The 16247-nt window shown below is 45.4% G+C and overlaps 2 protein-coding genes across 4 annotated transcripts; both read right to left on the bottom strand.

Moving 5' to 3' along the window:
- Window positions 1-489: 489 nt before the first annotated feature.
- On the bottom strand, window positions 490-3519 carry g0s2 (G0/G1 switch 2). Of its 3 annotated transcripts, XR_014630678.1 has the most exons (3): window positions 1408-1504; window positions 711-1268; window positions 490-622 (listed from the first exon to the last, which is right to left on the bottom strand). XR_014630678.1 is itself a non-coding variant. In XM_084446324.1 (2 exons), the coding sequence occupies exon 2, from the start codon at window positions 1251-1253 to the stop codon at window positions 915-917; it is 339 nt and encodes a 112-aa protein (XP_084302450.1). In that variant the 5' UTR covers window positions 1254-1268; window positions 3400-3519; the 3' UTR covers window positions 490-914. The 3 variants fall into 3 exon arrangements, 2 of the variants coding, with proteins under 2 accessions (XP_084302450.1, XP_084302449.1); XM_084446324.1 differs by lacking the exon at window positions 1408-1504 and adding an exon at window positions 3400-3519 and having other exon boundaries at window positions 490-1268; XM_084446323.1 differs by having other exon boundaries at window positions 490-1268.
- A 1709-nt stretch (window positions 3520-5228) lies between these two features.
- Window positions 5229-14839, bottom strand: camk1gb (calcium/calmodulin-dependent protein kinase IGb; the record flags this gene model as incomplete). The annotated part of the gene is made up of 11 exons (XM_084445953.1): window positions 14739-14839; window positions 9100-9225; window positions 8900-8974; window positions 8268-8406; window positions 7852-7975; window positions 7532-7607; window positions 7060-7172; window positions 6821-6899; window positions 6375-6462; window positions 5764-6083; window positions 5229-5286 (listed from the first exon to the last, which is right to left on the bottom strand). Exons 1-11 carry the CDS (start codon window positions 14816-14818, stop codon window positions 5229-5231), a joined length of 1278 nt encoding a protein of 425 aa, XP_084302079.1. The 5' UTR covers window positions 14819-14839.
- Window positions 14840-16247: the final 1408 nt, after the last annotated feature.

Below are 16247 nucleotides of genomic sequence, written 5' to 3'. Positions count from 1 at the left end.
GAGCACTAAAGACTGTTGATGCCTTTAAAAAAGGACTAAAAACCTTTCTTTTCAGACTTTTGATTTATCTGTTTTCATGCTTTATTGTTTTTATGCTTCTCTGTTTTTGTTCTCATGTTATTGTCATATTTTTCTATGTAGCACTTTGAAATTTGTTTCAAATGTAAAGTGCATAACAATTTTGTATTGTTTTATGATTATTATTATTGTTATTGTGATTATTGTTGTTGTGACGATTATGGCGATTCTTCTTCTTCTTCTTCTTCTTCTTCTTCTTCCTCTTCTTCTTCTTCTTCTTCTTCTTATTATTATTATTATTATGTGGGTGTATGAAACCAGACTATGTCAGGAATGGATTGTGCATCCCGCCTGGTAAAGTGTTTTAGGCTACAATACAAGAACACAACACACACGCACACACACACACACACACACACACACACGCACACATACACACACACACACACCATGTAGAAAAAACACATCATGAACTTTAACATATTAACAGGTTTATTCGATTGCCCAAAGAAAATAATTGTTTTATTCAATTCATCACATAGCATCTGCTGCCCAGCAGCCAGAGATGACTGTAACAGTGAGCCTGCAGTAGGAACCTGTCCACCTCTAAACTTCTCCTTTCCATTCAGACAATCAGTACCTGTCCACCTCTAAACTTCTCCTTTCCATTCAGACAATCAGTACCTGTCCACCTCTAACACCTCTGACTTCCATTCAGACAATCAGTCAAGGGGAGCTCTAGATTTCACCAAATTGACAATCAGCGCAATGCTTCACGTTTTCCTCTCATGGCCTCAGTGGCTTCTGTTTCCACTGTAATTTGCATTTAGTTGCGTGCTGTTATCATGACGTCTGTGCTAGAGTCCCGTCGACATGGGGAGGAGTCCGTCTCATTTTCAACCGGCGTGGGCCCTGATGAGCTTGGTTCTCTGACCCTCCGCCAGCAGGGGCTTGGCTTTGACCAGAACCTCCGTTTGAACCACCTCCACAGCCCGGGGCTCAGGCATGGCAGTGAGCGACTCGAGCACCGGGTCCTTCTCTGCGATCTGCTCTGCCACTTCCTCCTCAGTGGGCTCCTTCTCAGCGAATGGCAGGCAGACGGCCTCCACCAGCCCGCCCACCAACCCAAAGAACGCCAGGGTGGTCCCCAGCATGTACATCTTCACCATGCTCCGGCTGGGACCCTGGTGGAACATCTCCTTGGCAAATGGGATAATCTCGTTCATCGTCTCCATAGTGTAGGTTTGAATCTGTGGAGGGGAAAGCAATGCATGTTCAACAGGCTTTTCATTCACTGGTCTGAAAATGAACTTGTTTTCTGTTTCTATAGTTAGATCAAGATAGATAATAAAAACCATCAAAAGGTGTTGATAATAGTATCATACTTACGTCTTGGTAGGGACCGAGAATGCTGATCTTTACTGTTCTACTCAATCAAGCACTCACAAGCAAAGAGGCATTGAGGGCTCAGGAATTTAAACACAATGGGATCCATGTCAACGCCCACTTAGAGGCAAATGATGAATATTCATGCCGTGTGTTTGTACCAGTTCAGTGATGGAAGGAGTTTCGAGGCTCTTGTGAGGCATGTTGCCATTTCTGGAGCCAGTAGTGGGTACAAGGTCACTATCGTCTGTAGTACAAGGCCATAGAGATAGCTAGCCATGCCAAGACCTACTGTATTGTGCAAGTGACCATGTGGGCTGTGCTCTGTTTGGGTCAGGAAAACAGACACGCTGCACGTGGACTGTCTGGAGTAGTGTGGTATACAGTACAGTGTTGCTGTCCTATCACATCATTTGATTGACTAATACAACCAGGGAAACTATCTGACCCCGCCTCTAAACAGTGCTACTAACGTGTGGCTCTGCAGACCAGTCCAATGTTCAGTGACGTGTCCTCTGAAAAAACATTATCTCAAAGGTGAAAGTAGACATTAGGTGTATTATATTCTGACCCACTGTTTTGCCACTTTCTACCTTCCACCTTGATAACTAGGCAAAGACTAGCATACAGAACAACATTTTTACATGTATAATTAAAAAAATACTAGCAAAAATTTTCTTTATCAGTCTCTAGAAGCATCTCCACTAATGCTGAGAAGCGCTTGGAGAGCGGAGATAGAGAGCGTCCATAGGAAAGCTACACATGAAGCTGAACATTGACCATCATAGACGGATGGTGTGTGTCAAGGGTTGCACATTGGTCACCATCAGGAGAGGTTGATTCACATCCAATCAGAGTGCACCTGGTCACCAGAATCCAGACCCTTTATTGATTGGAGTGCCTTGATTTGTTGTTGTGATATCATCATGCTCAACACAGTAGTAGATGTGCTATTGATTTGATGAAGTCCCCAGGTGACCTGACCTATGAGTGCCCTATGATGACAGGGACAGCGCAGGGTTAGGATGAATGTGAGAGGTTACGATGTGAGAAGCCATGCTGTTTAAACTGCCTCCCCACAGATGGACAGGAGTCATCTGACTTGTGGAACAATCGTAACCCCTGTCACCGAGGATCGTGTGTTGTAATGTCACCAATCTGGAGAAATTACAAAAAGAAAATGTCACAATAAACATGCATGTTTGGACTTAAACACTTCTGCGGAGTGTGGTGACAGATACAGCATGGCTATTTTTTACCTACGCACAGACACCACAAAAAGTGTCATTTGGCAGTCAAATCATACGTACAGTATGAAGCCCACTATTAAAACAAACACTAATGACCTTTACCATGCCAGATATTTACAAGGACATTGAAGAAGCAACATACAATAAACAACCTAATAAAGTAAGTCATTACTCTTGCCTACAGGCAAGAGATATAATTTGTGTTCATCTCTGGTCTCACGTCACTTCCTGAGTGTTTTAATTCATCCCTATAATCAAAAAATCAACCTTTCCCCTCGTCACATTGTCTGGTTCCTGTTCACAAGTCACGAGTCACAGGAGGGCAAGTATGTGTGAAAGCAGACAGGGACCATGGGTCCACTAGACAATGCTGTCTGTGACTGTGGCTCTGAAACTGAGCGACTGTTTGGGGACCTTTGGCCCATATTTCTGGACGTTGTGCCACACTCTTTTGCCTGAATGGGGCATCTGTTTTTTCCAGCATGACTTCAAGTGAACTATGTTGTGGTTGGTAGAGGTAGGCTGGGTGAGAGAGCTCGCACGCTGCCTGACCATAGAGCGCTGACTGTAAGGGCCTGTCCTGTATCCACTAGTATACTCACATGGCAGGAGCTGGACAGGATGAATAACCCACATAATCCTCATCAAGTCTGTCATATCACACATTAAATCGCACTTCAATTTACTGTGAAAATATGAAATTAGACATTGTACCAGAGGCCTGGATAAGAGCTGGGTCACTCACCTGTACTGTATGTCACTAATCCTGATTTCTGTCACAACTTGCCACTGACTGTATCTCCGGTAGAGCTTAGCTGACCTCACTGCATGTTACCTGATCTGCTCACGACCTTACAGTGTGGCTAGGGTCAGGTTGAGGAAGGAAACTGGCCCGGTTCACTGAATTAGGTCAAAGCACAGGACACTCTAACTTGGAGAGAAAGACATGGACAAGAACTGACACTGAGGATTATGTACACAAGCTTTATTGATGGTGACCCTATGAGAGAAACCCCATGTTAAACAGACGTGAATCAGACTGAATATCCAACACAAAGCTCAACTGAGCTTGAGAAAAATAGCAACTTATATAGATCATATTGTTAAATGTATGGATGTACATTATCAAGAAAGGTAACACTATTATCATAATCTCTTTGAGCATGAAGATAAATTGTATAGAAAGCCCAATCTGGACTGGTGACTTGGCAAGTCATGAATAGTATTTGTAGTATTTACACTCATGGGTTGTCAGTGTGAAAATAACACTATATTTATCTTAATTCATAACACTCCAGAAACTGATTTCTTTTTCTTAAAAAAAAGAAAGAAAGTGTAATAGAAAAATTAAATAAAAAAAACTTTTAACTTAATAATAAAAATTAAACAGAAAAACAAGACAAAGAACAAAGACAGTTTTACATTTCAGCATCATAAATAGGACTTTACAAATTTTAATTTCCCTGTAATTGGATAGTCTTAAATACATTACAACACATCAAAGAATGTCCTCCCCTCCATCGTGACCACACAACGTGGCATACATGTAAAACCCTGGAGAAGCATAATCCCCTGTAATCCCCTGTGAGTCACAGGACAGTGTCTTCCAGGAAGTCATCCCACATTCCAAATAAAGTTAAATTAACTGTAAAGCAAATGAAGTCTCCATGACATCAACTCTTTCAGCAGATATGATAATATAATGCTTACAGGACATCAGATAGGAAGAAAAAAACTTGAATTCAAGAATAGCTCTGCACAAATGAGCTTGTGACTCTTCCCTCTCTGCCTCTAAGCAACTGGATATACTGTAGAATACCTTGAAGCACAAGTGTGTGTGTGTGTGTGTGTGTGTGTGTGTGTGTGTGTGTGTGTGTGTGTGTGTAAGTGTGTGTGTGTGTGCATGCAGGTATGTTTATGTATGTATTTGTCAGTTATACATCGCTCAAAGTTCTGTAGGCACACTTCCCAATTCCGGCGGGTTCTGGAACACGCTGGCCACGCTGGCTGTCCTGAACCTCCTCTCGCCAGTAGGCGCCGGGCGCCGGCTCACACCAATCAGCTGCAACGACCGAGTCAGCAGGCTGCAAAATGACCTGCGGGGGGACAGGACACACACTCAGACACACGGAAACAAACAAACGCTCTTCTGATACTTCCCTACCCAAGACAGATATACCTGCTGGCGAGATGTACCACTAAGTGAAAGCAAGACTGTGTAATGGTAAATGGACTGCACTTATATAGCGCTTTTCCACCTTAGCGGCACTCAAAGCGCTTTACAATGGCCTCTCATTCACCCATTCACACACCAATGGTGGTAGCTGCCATGCAAGGCGCTAACCTGCTCATTGGGAGCAATTTGGGGTTAGGTGTCTTGCTTAAGGACACTTCGACATGTGGACAGTCGGAGTTGGGATTCGAACTACTGACCCTTCGATCATTGAACGACCCGCTCTACCAACTGAGCTACAGCTGCCCCATAAATGTGTAATGTAACAGTGTAAATGTGTAATATTTAATAGCTCGTTGCATACCTAGTAAAATCAAACTCCATGCGAGCTCGATGGGTGTTCACATGACAGAACACACCCCGGTCTGCAGGGCCTTGCCAGCGCGGTTAACACCACTCCTCCTGCACATGGAACACGAGACAAAGCCATCACTCATATTCTACCTTCAGAACCGCTACAAGCCTAGAACAGCCACTGGAGAACTGTCAGATTAAGGAGTGAGAACATCAAACTAGGGGTGTAAAAATATATCGTGGCGCAATATATCGCGATACAGAAACGTCACAATACGTATCGTCAAGGTGAAAACAATATCGTGATATGTTTATTGTATATCAGTGAACGCTGGCTACACAACGCTGGTAACAAACACGGCTTTTTTCTAGGCCTATCCATGATATTACAACAGTTAAGCTCTAAATTCACAGTGTATTGGAGTAGAAATGTGGAGAAATGCACTATTGGTGTGAACAGCAGCACTACTGCAACGCTTCAAACCTGCCCTGAGTGTATCGTATCGTATTGTTATCGTCAACCCAATATCGTGTATCGTATCGTGAGATTAGTGTATCATTACACCCCTACATCAAACGCACCTGTTGAGATTGGCGGGTTCGGAGTAGTAGGCGTTCTTGCCCTGCTCGGCGATGGTGGGGGCGTGGTGGAGCTCCTTGTGGCTGGCCCCCAGCGGGTGGAGGCTCTTCAGCTCGTTGGAGGTGGGAGGCGGGGCCATGCAGCTCCCCGACACGCCACCCTCACGCTCCGGAGGCTCGGGGGCCGGGTTCTTGCGGACCCTGGGGGGCGAGGAGACGTCGACGACCTTGATGTCGGGAACGACCACCGGCGTCTTCTGCTCGTCGTGAGCCAGCTGCAGCTTGCGCATGTGGTTGATGACCACGGCGGCGTTGAAGGCTTGCTGGAACACACAGACGGGAGAAGGAAGAACAGGGTTATGATCCAAGAAACAACAAGATGACATGTTCATATAAACGTGGTTACAGGATGAATCAGCTGAGCGAGGAGCTCTGTGTGAGCTTGTCAAATGTGTTTCATACAGTATCTTTGACTTGTTTTTTTTACCCCGTCATGCTTGTTGACTGATGTTCTTTGGATTTGTACTTCAAAGAATAATTGAAGTTTGATTGATTGATTGGTTGATTGGTTAATTGGTTGGTTGGTTGATTGATTGATTGCAGAACAAACTCACCTTCCACTTGTTCTTGGCAAAGTTCTTCTGGAGCTGAACACTGACAGAGTAGTAGATGTCCTGGTTCCGGGCCGTCCTTCCAATGATCCTACAGACAGAGACAACAGATGATCCTACAAACAGAACAGATGTTCCTACAGACAGAGACAACCGGAGGAATAAACACTGGAATCTCTCTCTCTCTCTGATTAAGACTGATCCCATACCTCAGTCACACTAGATACCTTGTTTACTGATGACCATTCCCCATGACCCCATAGATATGCATGACAATGTTGCACATCTATAATGAATTCCGGAGAACTAAGATACAATAACAATAGATTGTGCGTTGGGGACATAGACCCAGAGAATACAGGTGACGGACAACAGAATGTGTTCTTCTAAAGTACACAAGAGAAGAGCAGGTGAATAGACGGTCGCTAAATGTTGACCAGGACGCTCACCATGGATGTCTGAGGGCCTGCTCTGTGGTGTAACGCATGCTCGGGTTCTTCTGCATCATGTTGCCGATGAAATCTTTAGCTGCAGATGGTGAGAAGAAGCAGAGATGAGGTCACGGCTCTGGGCCACGAAGAAGAGTCGTACTTCAGTTGGAACCCATGCTAAAATAACATATTTGTACATGCCCCAAAAACACATCGGTGAGTTTAAAAACAACAGGGGAGTTCTAGGGAGGGCTTACCGGAGACAGAGATGTTGTCCCAGAAAGGAGAGTCAAACTCATACTCCGCCTTCATGATCTTAGAGAAGAGTTGTGTCTCTGTTTCCTCATAAAAAGGGGGATACCCACAGAGCCTAGAAACACAGATGATAGATCTGTATGAGATTATGTGTGACAGAGTGAGAGGGGGAGAGTAACCGGACGTTCAAATGTAAGCATGTATGTGAGAATGTACCTCTAACTCTAACCCTAACACTATTGGGTTAAACGTCCACAAGGGGGCGATCTATCCTCTACAACAGTGCATGTGACAGTAACCACAGTGACACGTTTCCAGGAAGAGACCAAGCCAAGCCTCTGGTAATCCAGTGATTATCAATTTTAAAGACAACCCTAAATAAGATTAACCAGGGCGTTGCCTAGCTGCTGATACTGTATGATACATCATCTTAACATCTGTATCCAATTGATGTAAATAACCAACAACACTCACAGGATGTAGGTGATGACTCCGATAGACCAGCAGTCCACGGCCTTGCTATAAGGTTTCTGGGCCAGAACTTCAGGGGCTGGGGGTTGAGTAGAAGTAGAGTCAAACTTTCTACAATTCAACATACGGTTATTATTACGCCATTGTTGTCTTATAAATCAAGTTAATAACTGAATAATAATTAATGACTGAATAATAATAAATGAATAATAATAAATGAAGTAGCTGAATCAGGTCTCTATTGCCTGTACTCCCCTGTGTTTGACCTATTCTGACCCCTGTGAAGTAAATCATTCAGAATATCAACCAGAACGTCTTCTTACCCACGTATCCTGGCGTGCCACAGGCAGTGGCCATGATGTCGTTGTCCACCATCTTAGAGAGGCCAAAGTCACTGATCATGATCTTGGAGTTCTTGTCTGGGCTGTAGTACAGCAGGTTCTCAGGCTGAGGAGAGAAGGTGGTCGTTCAGTCCTCAACAATAACATCCCATAATACAAATGAATAACAGCTCTGTGCACCACTCCGTTCTGGAGCTGATAGGTGTGTGTGTGTGTGTGTGTGTGTGTGTGTGTGTGTGTGTGTGTGTGTGTGTGTGTGTGTGTGTGTGTGTGCGTGTGTGTGTGTGTGTGTGTTGTACCTTGAGGTCTCTGTGCACCACTCCGTTCTGGAGCTGATAGGTGTGTGTGTGTGTGTGTGTGCGTGTGTTCGTGTGTGTGTGTGTGTGTGTGTGTTGTACCTTGAGGTCTCTGTGCACCACTCCGTTCTGGTGCAGGTAGTTGACGGCCTGCAGCACCTGCATGATGACCCCGCTGGCGTCCTGCTCCGAGTACACACCCCGGTCCAGGATACGGTCGAACAGCTCGCCCCCCGAAACGCTGCCGGGGAAAAACGCCGCAGTCAACACACTCGTCACAGTCAACACACTCGCCACAGTCAACACACTCGCCACAGCCACACACTCCAAACTCAGGAGTAACTTTAGATTCAGATTCACACAACTTTATTGATCCCAGAAGGGCGATTCATTTGCAGCCCATAACTCAGATTAAAGGCACAGCAGAAACATTCTCAGGCAAAACAAGTTGTGATGTTGAGAGACATCAGATCAACATCACACTAGTCAGGGGTGTGCAGCAGCAATAATATAATATGTATAGCATAAATGTTCATAATTTCAAAACAGCTTAGTGGCTGCTGTCACCATTTAGACTGATGGCAGAAGGAATGAAGGACATAGCAGTCTGTTCTCCTGTGGGGGGCGCAATATACCGCTGACCTGAGGTCAGTATAGAGAATTCATTGTCCAGAATGTGGTCTGCTGGGCTAATAATAATAATGTTTGCCTTGATGGAACGATGGAAAACTTACAGCTGCATGAGAAGGTAGTAATGAGTTCGACTCTGGTAGAAATCCTCCAGCCCTATGATGTTATCATGTTTGATCCTGGGGAAACAAACGACTGTGTTTTAGACCCAGGAAAACACTTTAGAAACGCATCCGATGAAAGAGCGGTGGAGCTACTGTGCCTCTGCCTTACGTTCATGAGCGTTTGAGGGTGAGGAACTTACTTCCTCAACACGGCGATCTCGTTCTCCAGGTTGAGGTCTCTCTTCAGCTTCTTCTTCACACACTTCATGGCGAACAGCTTCCCCGTCTTCCTCTCCCTCACCATGAAGACCTCGGAGAACGCGCCCCTACACACACACACGCACGCACGCACGAACGCACACACACACACACACACACACACACACACACACACACACACACGAGTGATGGGTGAGGGTGATTATGCAGTTGTTTTGGTCAAGCAAGATGGGACAAGTGAACAGCTCTGCTGCTGAGAGCAGATGACTCTTCCTTGATCAGGACACGGCCGCTCAAACGTCCGTCACATTCGTGTGGTGGCGTGTGACTCTCGTGACTCAACACTGAGCCCGCTCGCAGGAACACAGAGGCTCAATCTACCACACATTTAACAAAAAAACAGCCTCGCTTAGTGCCAAATCAGTTACTGTACAGTAGAAGGAATTTCTGATGCTCTTTTTGCTCAGATTGATATTGGCTGACAACAATGCAGGTGTGAATACTGTGGGATAAGGTTAAATTCAATTCTAAGAGTAAGGTAGTGTGACTTAAGGGCCCAGGCTTAATTTCCTATGTTCTTCAGCGGCCATGCTATCTTCAGCGTCGTCTGGGAATAGCTGTCCTGCCAGCAGGATTAGGCCCTTTATCCCTTACGCAACGGAAAGTGAAGCTGCCTCAGGGCTGCAGGTGGACAGGCAATCCATACAGGCCAAGCCCCAGCTCCTAAAGGCCAAGCCCCAGCTCCTAAAGGTCAAGCCCCAGCTCCTAAAGGTCACGGGCCAAGTTACGCTGGGATTACGGGTTGAGGGAACAAGAGCAAATTCGCAATAGATGCGATCGCGTGGGTGGGGACATTTTTGTGGACCAATCAACCAACAGACAGAGCGAGTTACAGAGTTATGGTGCGTTCGTTTGTGGTCGGACGTGGCAAGTCGCAAGTGACAAAATACCTACCTCCGACCTGTGTGCATTCGAGCTATAGCGAATGATATGATGATGATATGATATGATACTGACATCAGCCGGCAACTGGGGGCTGAGAAACATATCTGAATTTGCGACGAGGAAGTGCGAGTTCATGCAACGTTTCATTTAATCATTCCTAGTAGTAAGTCACAATTTGCCACCTCCCAGTTACAAACGAACGCACCATTACAGTATAGAGCTGCTGGTCGCAGCTGAGAAGCAGAGCACTGCCCCCTGCCACTTCTGTTTAGCCACTGATAAAACAGGCCCAAATGAAATATCAATGAAATGAGACATAGAATACCTTTTTCTCTCTTGTGTTCTGCATTCTAGTTCAGGGCTTCAGTCAATTTCATGCATCTCTTGGGCTGACAACCGCTCCGATACCAGCTCAGGGACATAGACAGCATGAAAGCCCTTCTTTTACTTTGAAGAAATCCCATAATACTTAATATCCCATACACATAATAGATCATAATTAGGAGTCTCAAGAGGGGTCATCAATCAAATAAGATTCATGGAGCTGAAACTGATGGCGTGTCAGAGACTTTGTATTTGCCAGTTTCTGTATTTGTATATTAAAGATGAACACCATAGACAATAGACGTACAGTAGATTACAATGAGAGCCGATTTTCCAACCAGGATAAGGGAAAAGCACATAAAAGAAGATAAATCATATTCAGCATCTCTAGTGTTAATGAGTCACCTGGACACAGCCAGGTGTTCAGGCAGGGCTCTGGAAACTGAGGCACTATGGGACTAGGAACAGGCTGGTGTTGTTGTTGTTGGATGATGAGTCCCAGCGGGTGCTGCTCTATTAGGCTACAGACGCCCCACTCCCCCGAGTCCCCTGACTCCCAGTGACGGAGCTGGGACAGGAAGGAGGAGGACACTGGGGAGGGACAGGAAGGAGGAGCACGCTGGGGAGGGACAGGAAGGAGGAGGACAGGAAGGAGGGACAGGAAGGAGGAGCACACTGGGGAGGGACAGGAAGGAGGAGGACACTGGGGAGGGACAGGAAGGAGGAGCACACTGGGGAGGGACCGGAAGGAGGAGGACAGGAAGGAGAAGCACGCTGGGGAGGGACAGGAAGGAGGAGGACACTGGGGAGGGACAGGAAGGAGGAGGACACTCGGGAGGGACAGGAAGGAGGAGCACACTGGGGAGGGACAGGAAGGAAGAGGACACTGGGGAGGGACAGGAAGGAGGAGGACACTCGGGAGGGACAGGAAGGAGGAGGACACTGGGGAGGGACAGGAAGGAGGAGGACACTGGGGAGGGACAGGAAGGAGGAGGACACTGGGGAGGGACAGGAAGGAAGAGGACACTGGGGAGGGACAGGAAGGAGGAGGACACTGGGGAGGGACAGGAAGGAGGAGGACACTCGGGAGGGACAGGAAGGAGGAGGACACTGGGGAGGGACAGGAAGGAGGAGCACGCTGGGGAGGGACTGCTGCAGTATGACATCTTCCTCTGGAAACACAGCAGTCTAGCAACTCCTTGGTGTGCGCTCAAAAGACGTGGCAAACAACCATTATTAGCTCCACCCAGGGAGTCCCGCAAAAACGACCAAATCGATTTTCATGAAACTGTGGTGGAGAGGTGTACCATGGGCCAATTTAGAACTCATTACATTTTGGAGTGGGTGATCCACGAATTAAAACAAAACTTTGAGCGAAGGGGTTTGGACTGGCGGGTGCGGGGGGAGAGCCCGGAGTGCAACCCCCCCCCCCCCCCCCCTCCCCCGACTCATTAGTGAGGTCAGTCTCCTCTCAGCCCAACAACACCTACAATACGGTACCCCTAGCCTGACGTCTACTGACTTAACACTACCTACAGTACCCCTGGCCTGACGTCTACTGACTTAACACTACCTACAGTACCCCTAGCCTGACCTCTACTGACTTAACACTACCTACAGTACCCCTAGCCTGACCTCTACTGACTTAACACTACTACCTACAGTACCCCTAACCTGACCTCTACTGACTTAACACTACCTACAGTACCCCTGGCCTGACCTCCACTGACTTAACACTACCTACAGTACCCCTAGCCTGACCTCCACTGACTTAACACTACCTACAGTACCCCTGGCCTGACCTCTACTGACTTAACACTACCTACAGTACCCCTGGCCTGACCTCTACTGACTTAACACTACCTACAGTACCCCTGGCCTGAACTCTACTGACTTAACACTACCTACAGTACCCCTGGCCTGACCTCCACTGACCGGACCCACACCATTACACCAGGGGCACTATTTTCTAACCCAAAGCACTCAGAGTAAGAGTGTAATTATTGACTGTCAATGACCTATCATCTCCTAATGCTCTCTACTGTACAGTATTTCATCCAAAACTGAAATGCACTGTGTTGGTTTATAGCTGTGTCTGTCATGGAACCATTACTATTGTAAGATCCAGTTACACCTACTGTACAGTACATACAGTAACTTATCTGTGCAGCAATGAGTCATGGTGTCATCTCTGTCTCTAGTATTGTGCTTTCACATCACAATTCCATGAAAGGCTGGTTAAAGAGCACATGATGGCTCGTATAAAAAGTCTGCTATTGTATGAAATAATTCCGCGATTGACGTTGAAGCATGCGGTAAGAGGCCTGCGCTTGTGAAGCAGCCAATCTCTGTGAAGCCTCTGACTGCTCTGAAGTTCCACGTTCACTGGCTGAGATTCCACTTTGAACAATACAATCTGAACAGAACAGACATCTGTTTGAAGCGGGGCGAATGTAACACCATGGCCATTAGTTAAATAATATAACACACCAAATACTTTCATTTAGCTGCAAGCGGACACAAATCAACAGGAGGATATGCGTGAGGCACAGGGAATGAAACACACTATTCATAAAGTGACATATGTGTCATATTACACTGAACCTTCCGGTAAAGGTGCGAGCGGTCGGACATTTTACATTTGCAGTAACCGTCTGACAGGCAGATATGCAAATCTTAACAGCAACACTTGCAGATGCTTCCAATGAATAGAGTCTGAAGTGTTAAAGGGCCACAGTCACTCTTTCAGTTGATATTTTATTTGGATTAAATGCTTAAATTCTGTGTTGCCTTTTTAAAATTACCTCCACTGTAGCTGTTTCCTATATATGTGAAATACCGCAGCAACATCGCGGCAAAACTTCAAAGTGCAACGTCACTGGACTTCAAAGGGTGGATCACTGGAAGCGTCTGCCCTTTGAAGATAAGCCGCAATTTTACCCATATATAGAAAACAGCTAAACTGACGGTGATTTTAAAAAGGTGTTCACACAGAATTTAAGCAGTTAATCCAAATAATAGAACGAAATAGAAATAAAATAGAGACAGACGTGACTGTGCCCCTTTAACAGTGGACTATAAATGCATTGATAAATAGCAAGGTGTACCACTAGGGCCAGCGGCATATGTTAATAGGGTTATTAACTATTTTAATCACTGATATTCTAATTAACTATTTACTTTTGAATAAATGCTTACATTTTTTGACCAATATAGATACATCTAAACTAGAAAAGCCCACTCCACATACACATTCAACAACTGTACATGCTGACGACATGCATCATGGGTGGGGGACGACAGGTTCACTGTGCACTTGTTTACTGTTGACCCCACGACCTCCCCACTCAGGAAGAGCTGACTGGATTACTCACTGGTCTGACAGAAATGAGGTCAATTTGAATATAGCAAGGCCTATGCAAAATGCAGAGATCTTGTTAGAGTTAAAATCTACGATCTAAACCAAAGATTTCAATTTCATCTTTAGAAGTTGCATCTAAAAACAGCAATGTTGTCGGAGGCCACCATGGTCAAATCAGGACTGCCTGGGAACACCTTGTGTGATTCTCACACTTATTTAAGTCAAGGATATTAACGAAAAAACAGATCCGTCTACAAGAGAAGGGAGAAGTTAAACACATCCTGTAGTTTCATTGAGGATTTGCAAGCCGTTTAGTGAATGATCTGCTCAGCTGTGCTGGCAGACCAGACGCCATATGGGGAGGTGAGCTTCCCCGTGGAGGGATCGGACTTGACACCAGGAAAGGTCTCGTCATGTCTCTAAGACACCTGTAAAGGTCTCGTCATGTCTCTAAGACACCAATAAAGGTCACTTCATGTCTCTAAAACACCAGTAAAGGTCTTGTCATGTCTATAAGACACCAATAAAGGTCACATCATGTCTTTAAGACACCAATAAAGGTCTTGTCATGTCTCTAAGACACCAGTAAAGAAGGTCTCATCATGTCTTTAAGACACCAATAAAGGTCTCGTCATAAGACAACAGTAAAGAAGGTCTCATCATGTCACTCCAATCAAAGCTGTTATCGGTCCTTCATCTCAGCCACTGTGTTGTGGGTCTCCAGTGAGGGCACACCAAATGAACCATTTTTTAGGTTGTAATTAATCTCCATAAATGTTCAGTTCAGTAATCTAATGCCAAAATAAAATGATTATGATTTCAAAAGGATTTTTTTTTTTACAGAGAGCCTTTTTCAGTGATACGAGCCAGTAGCTTCTGTATGGTCATTGCTTGTAATGTCCTGAGTTCAAATCCACAGTCTCAGAGCCTTACTGACTACAGTAGGTACTAATCATTGCCTTTCTCCTGGTTGGGTTGATGTGTACTTACGATCCAAGCTCGTCCATGAAGTCAAACACCTCCTGGATGTTGTCCGTGTCCTTCTTCCATTCGCCCTCTTTACGACCCATGTCGGCCGACGCTTCGACAGGGATTTCTGTCAGAGAACACGAGGAATCATTTAACATCAGTATGCAGAGCGACTAAAAACTCCTTCCTCTCACATGGCCGGTGTTGTGTATTTACATACATATTCTGCACGCTGCTTCAAGCAAGTTGAGTCACAATAATCCCCTGTGCACACATACTGTACTCTGTGAATATAATCCCCTGTGCACACATACTGTACTCTGTGAATATCCCCCTGGATTATAGAGCTTCCCACGGTCATGAGAACCACGGCGCGGGAACGCGGTGTGAAGGTCAGCTAAACCGTTGTCATCATCGGTTGACCAGCGGTCAAAGGGCTGTCACATCCACGCCATCACATTCACAAAGCTTTGCTTCTATTATTCCACTGCAAATTAACTATTTAATTGTCGAACTGAGCTAAGAATTTGGATAAGGTATTTAAGCCAATCAACCCAAATGGTCTGAATTGGATTAAAGGTGAGTGTGCAGGTAGCCTCGGTCTGCTTGGCCTCGTTTCTCTTACATAAGGGATTAGTGACTCTTGATCTGGACACCGGACCTTTCTGCAGTCAGAACAGTCACTCCAGGTCAGACATGCACACCAGCTGGTCCACAACTGGAATACATGTTCCCCCGAAAAGTCCTGACTCCTACTTGACTGAATGCACAACCAATTAGTGGCCTGTAAGTAACATGATCTTCCTGAGAGAACCTCCTGAAATGAATCCCAATAAACATTCAAATAAATAACCAAGCAAGAAAGTCTCTTGCACACCTGAATCAAATCTCAGTGACAGGTGGAGTAGATACTATGGAAAACAGCAACTCTTCACTTGCTCGACAATTCCAATTTGATACACAACATTTCTTGTGAAAGGAAAAGTGAATCTATTCTGTACATGTCTATCCCTAAGTCTTCTCCTGTCTTTTATTGGCTAATCTGACTGACTGATATGATCCTATAAGCCTCCTACGTCAGTGTGGCATTATCCTGTACCACAAACCAAAGGCAGAAATGCAACTCATCGCCATGCACAGTAATCCCGAGAGACCAGACAAACATCTCCACCTTCCGACAACATAAATTCAATCTGAAAACGGCCTATGTTGTGCACCGTTTTGCTATGGTTTCAGGGACTCAAACTATTGGTTGAAACAAAGCTACGCCCTAAAGACTTTGGATTGGTTGAAACCTGAACAAAGCTACGCCCTAAAGACTTTGGATTGGTTCTGCAATACAGCTTGTTTGTTTTTACTCTATTGTTTGTTTTTACCCCGTATTAACTCTTAACCTTCTGCACCACCTGCACTCGACCTCCGATTGTTCCACACATCTCAACAGCACACACATTGCACGCTATATATATCGCTCATTTATTACACCGCACTATATTCTGTATTAAGTCATTTGAATTGTGCCTCTTTTTA

This window comes from Borostomias antarcticus (assembly GCF_949987555.1).
Source record: "Borostomias antarcticus genome assembly, chromosome: 11".
In the NCBI taxonomy this organism is placed as follows: Eukaryota; Metazoa; Chordata; class Actinopteri; order Stomiiformes; family Stomiidae; genus Borostomias; species Borostomias antarcticus.
This window is presented reverse-complemented; position numbering and strand designations above follow the sequence as displayed.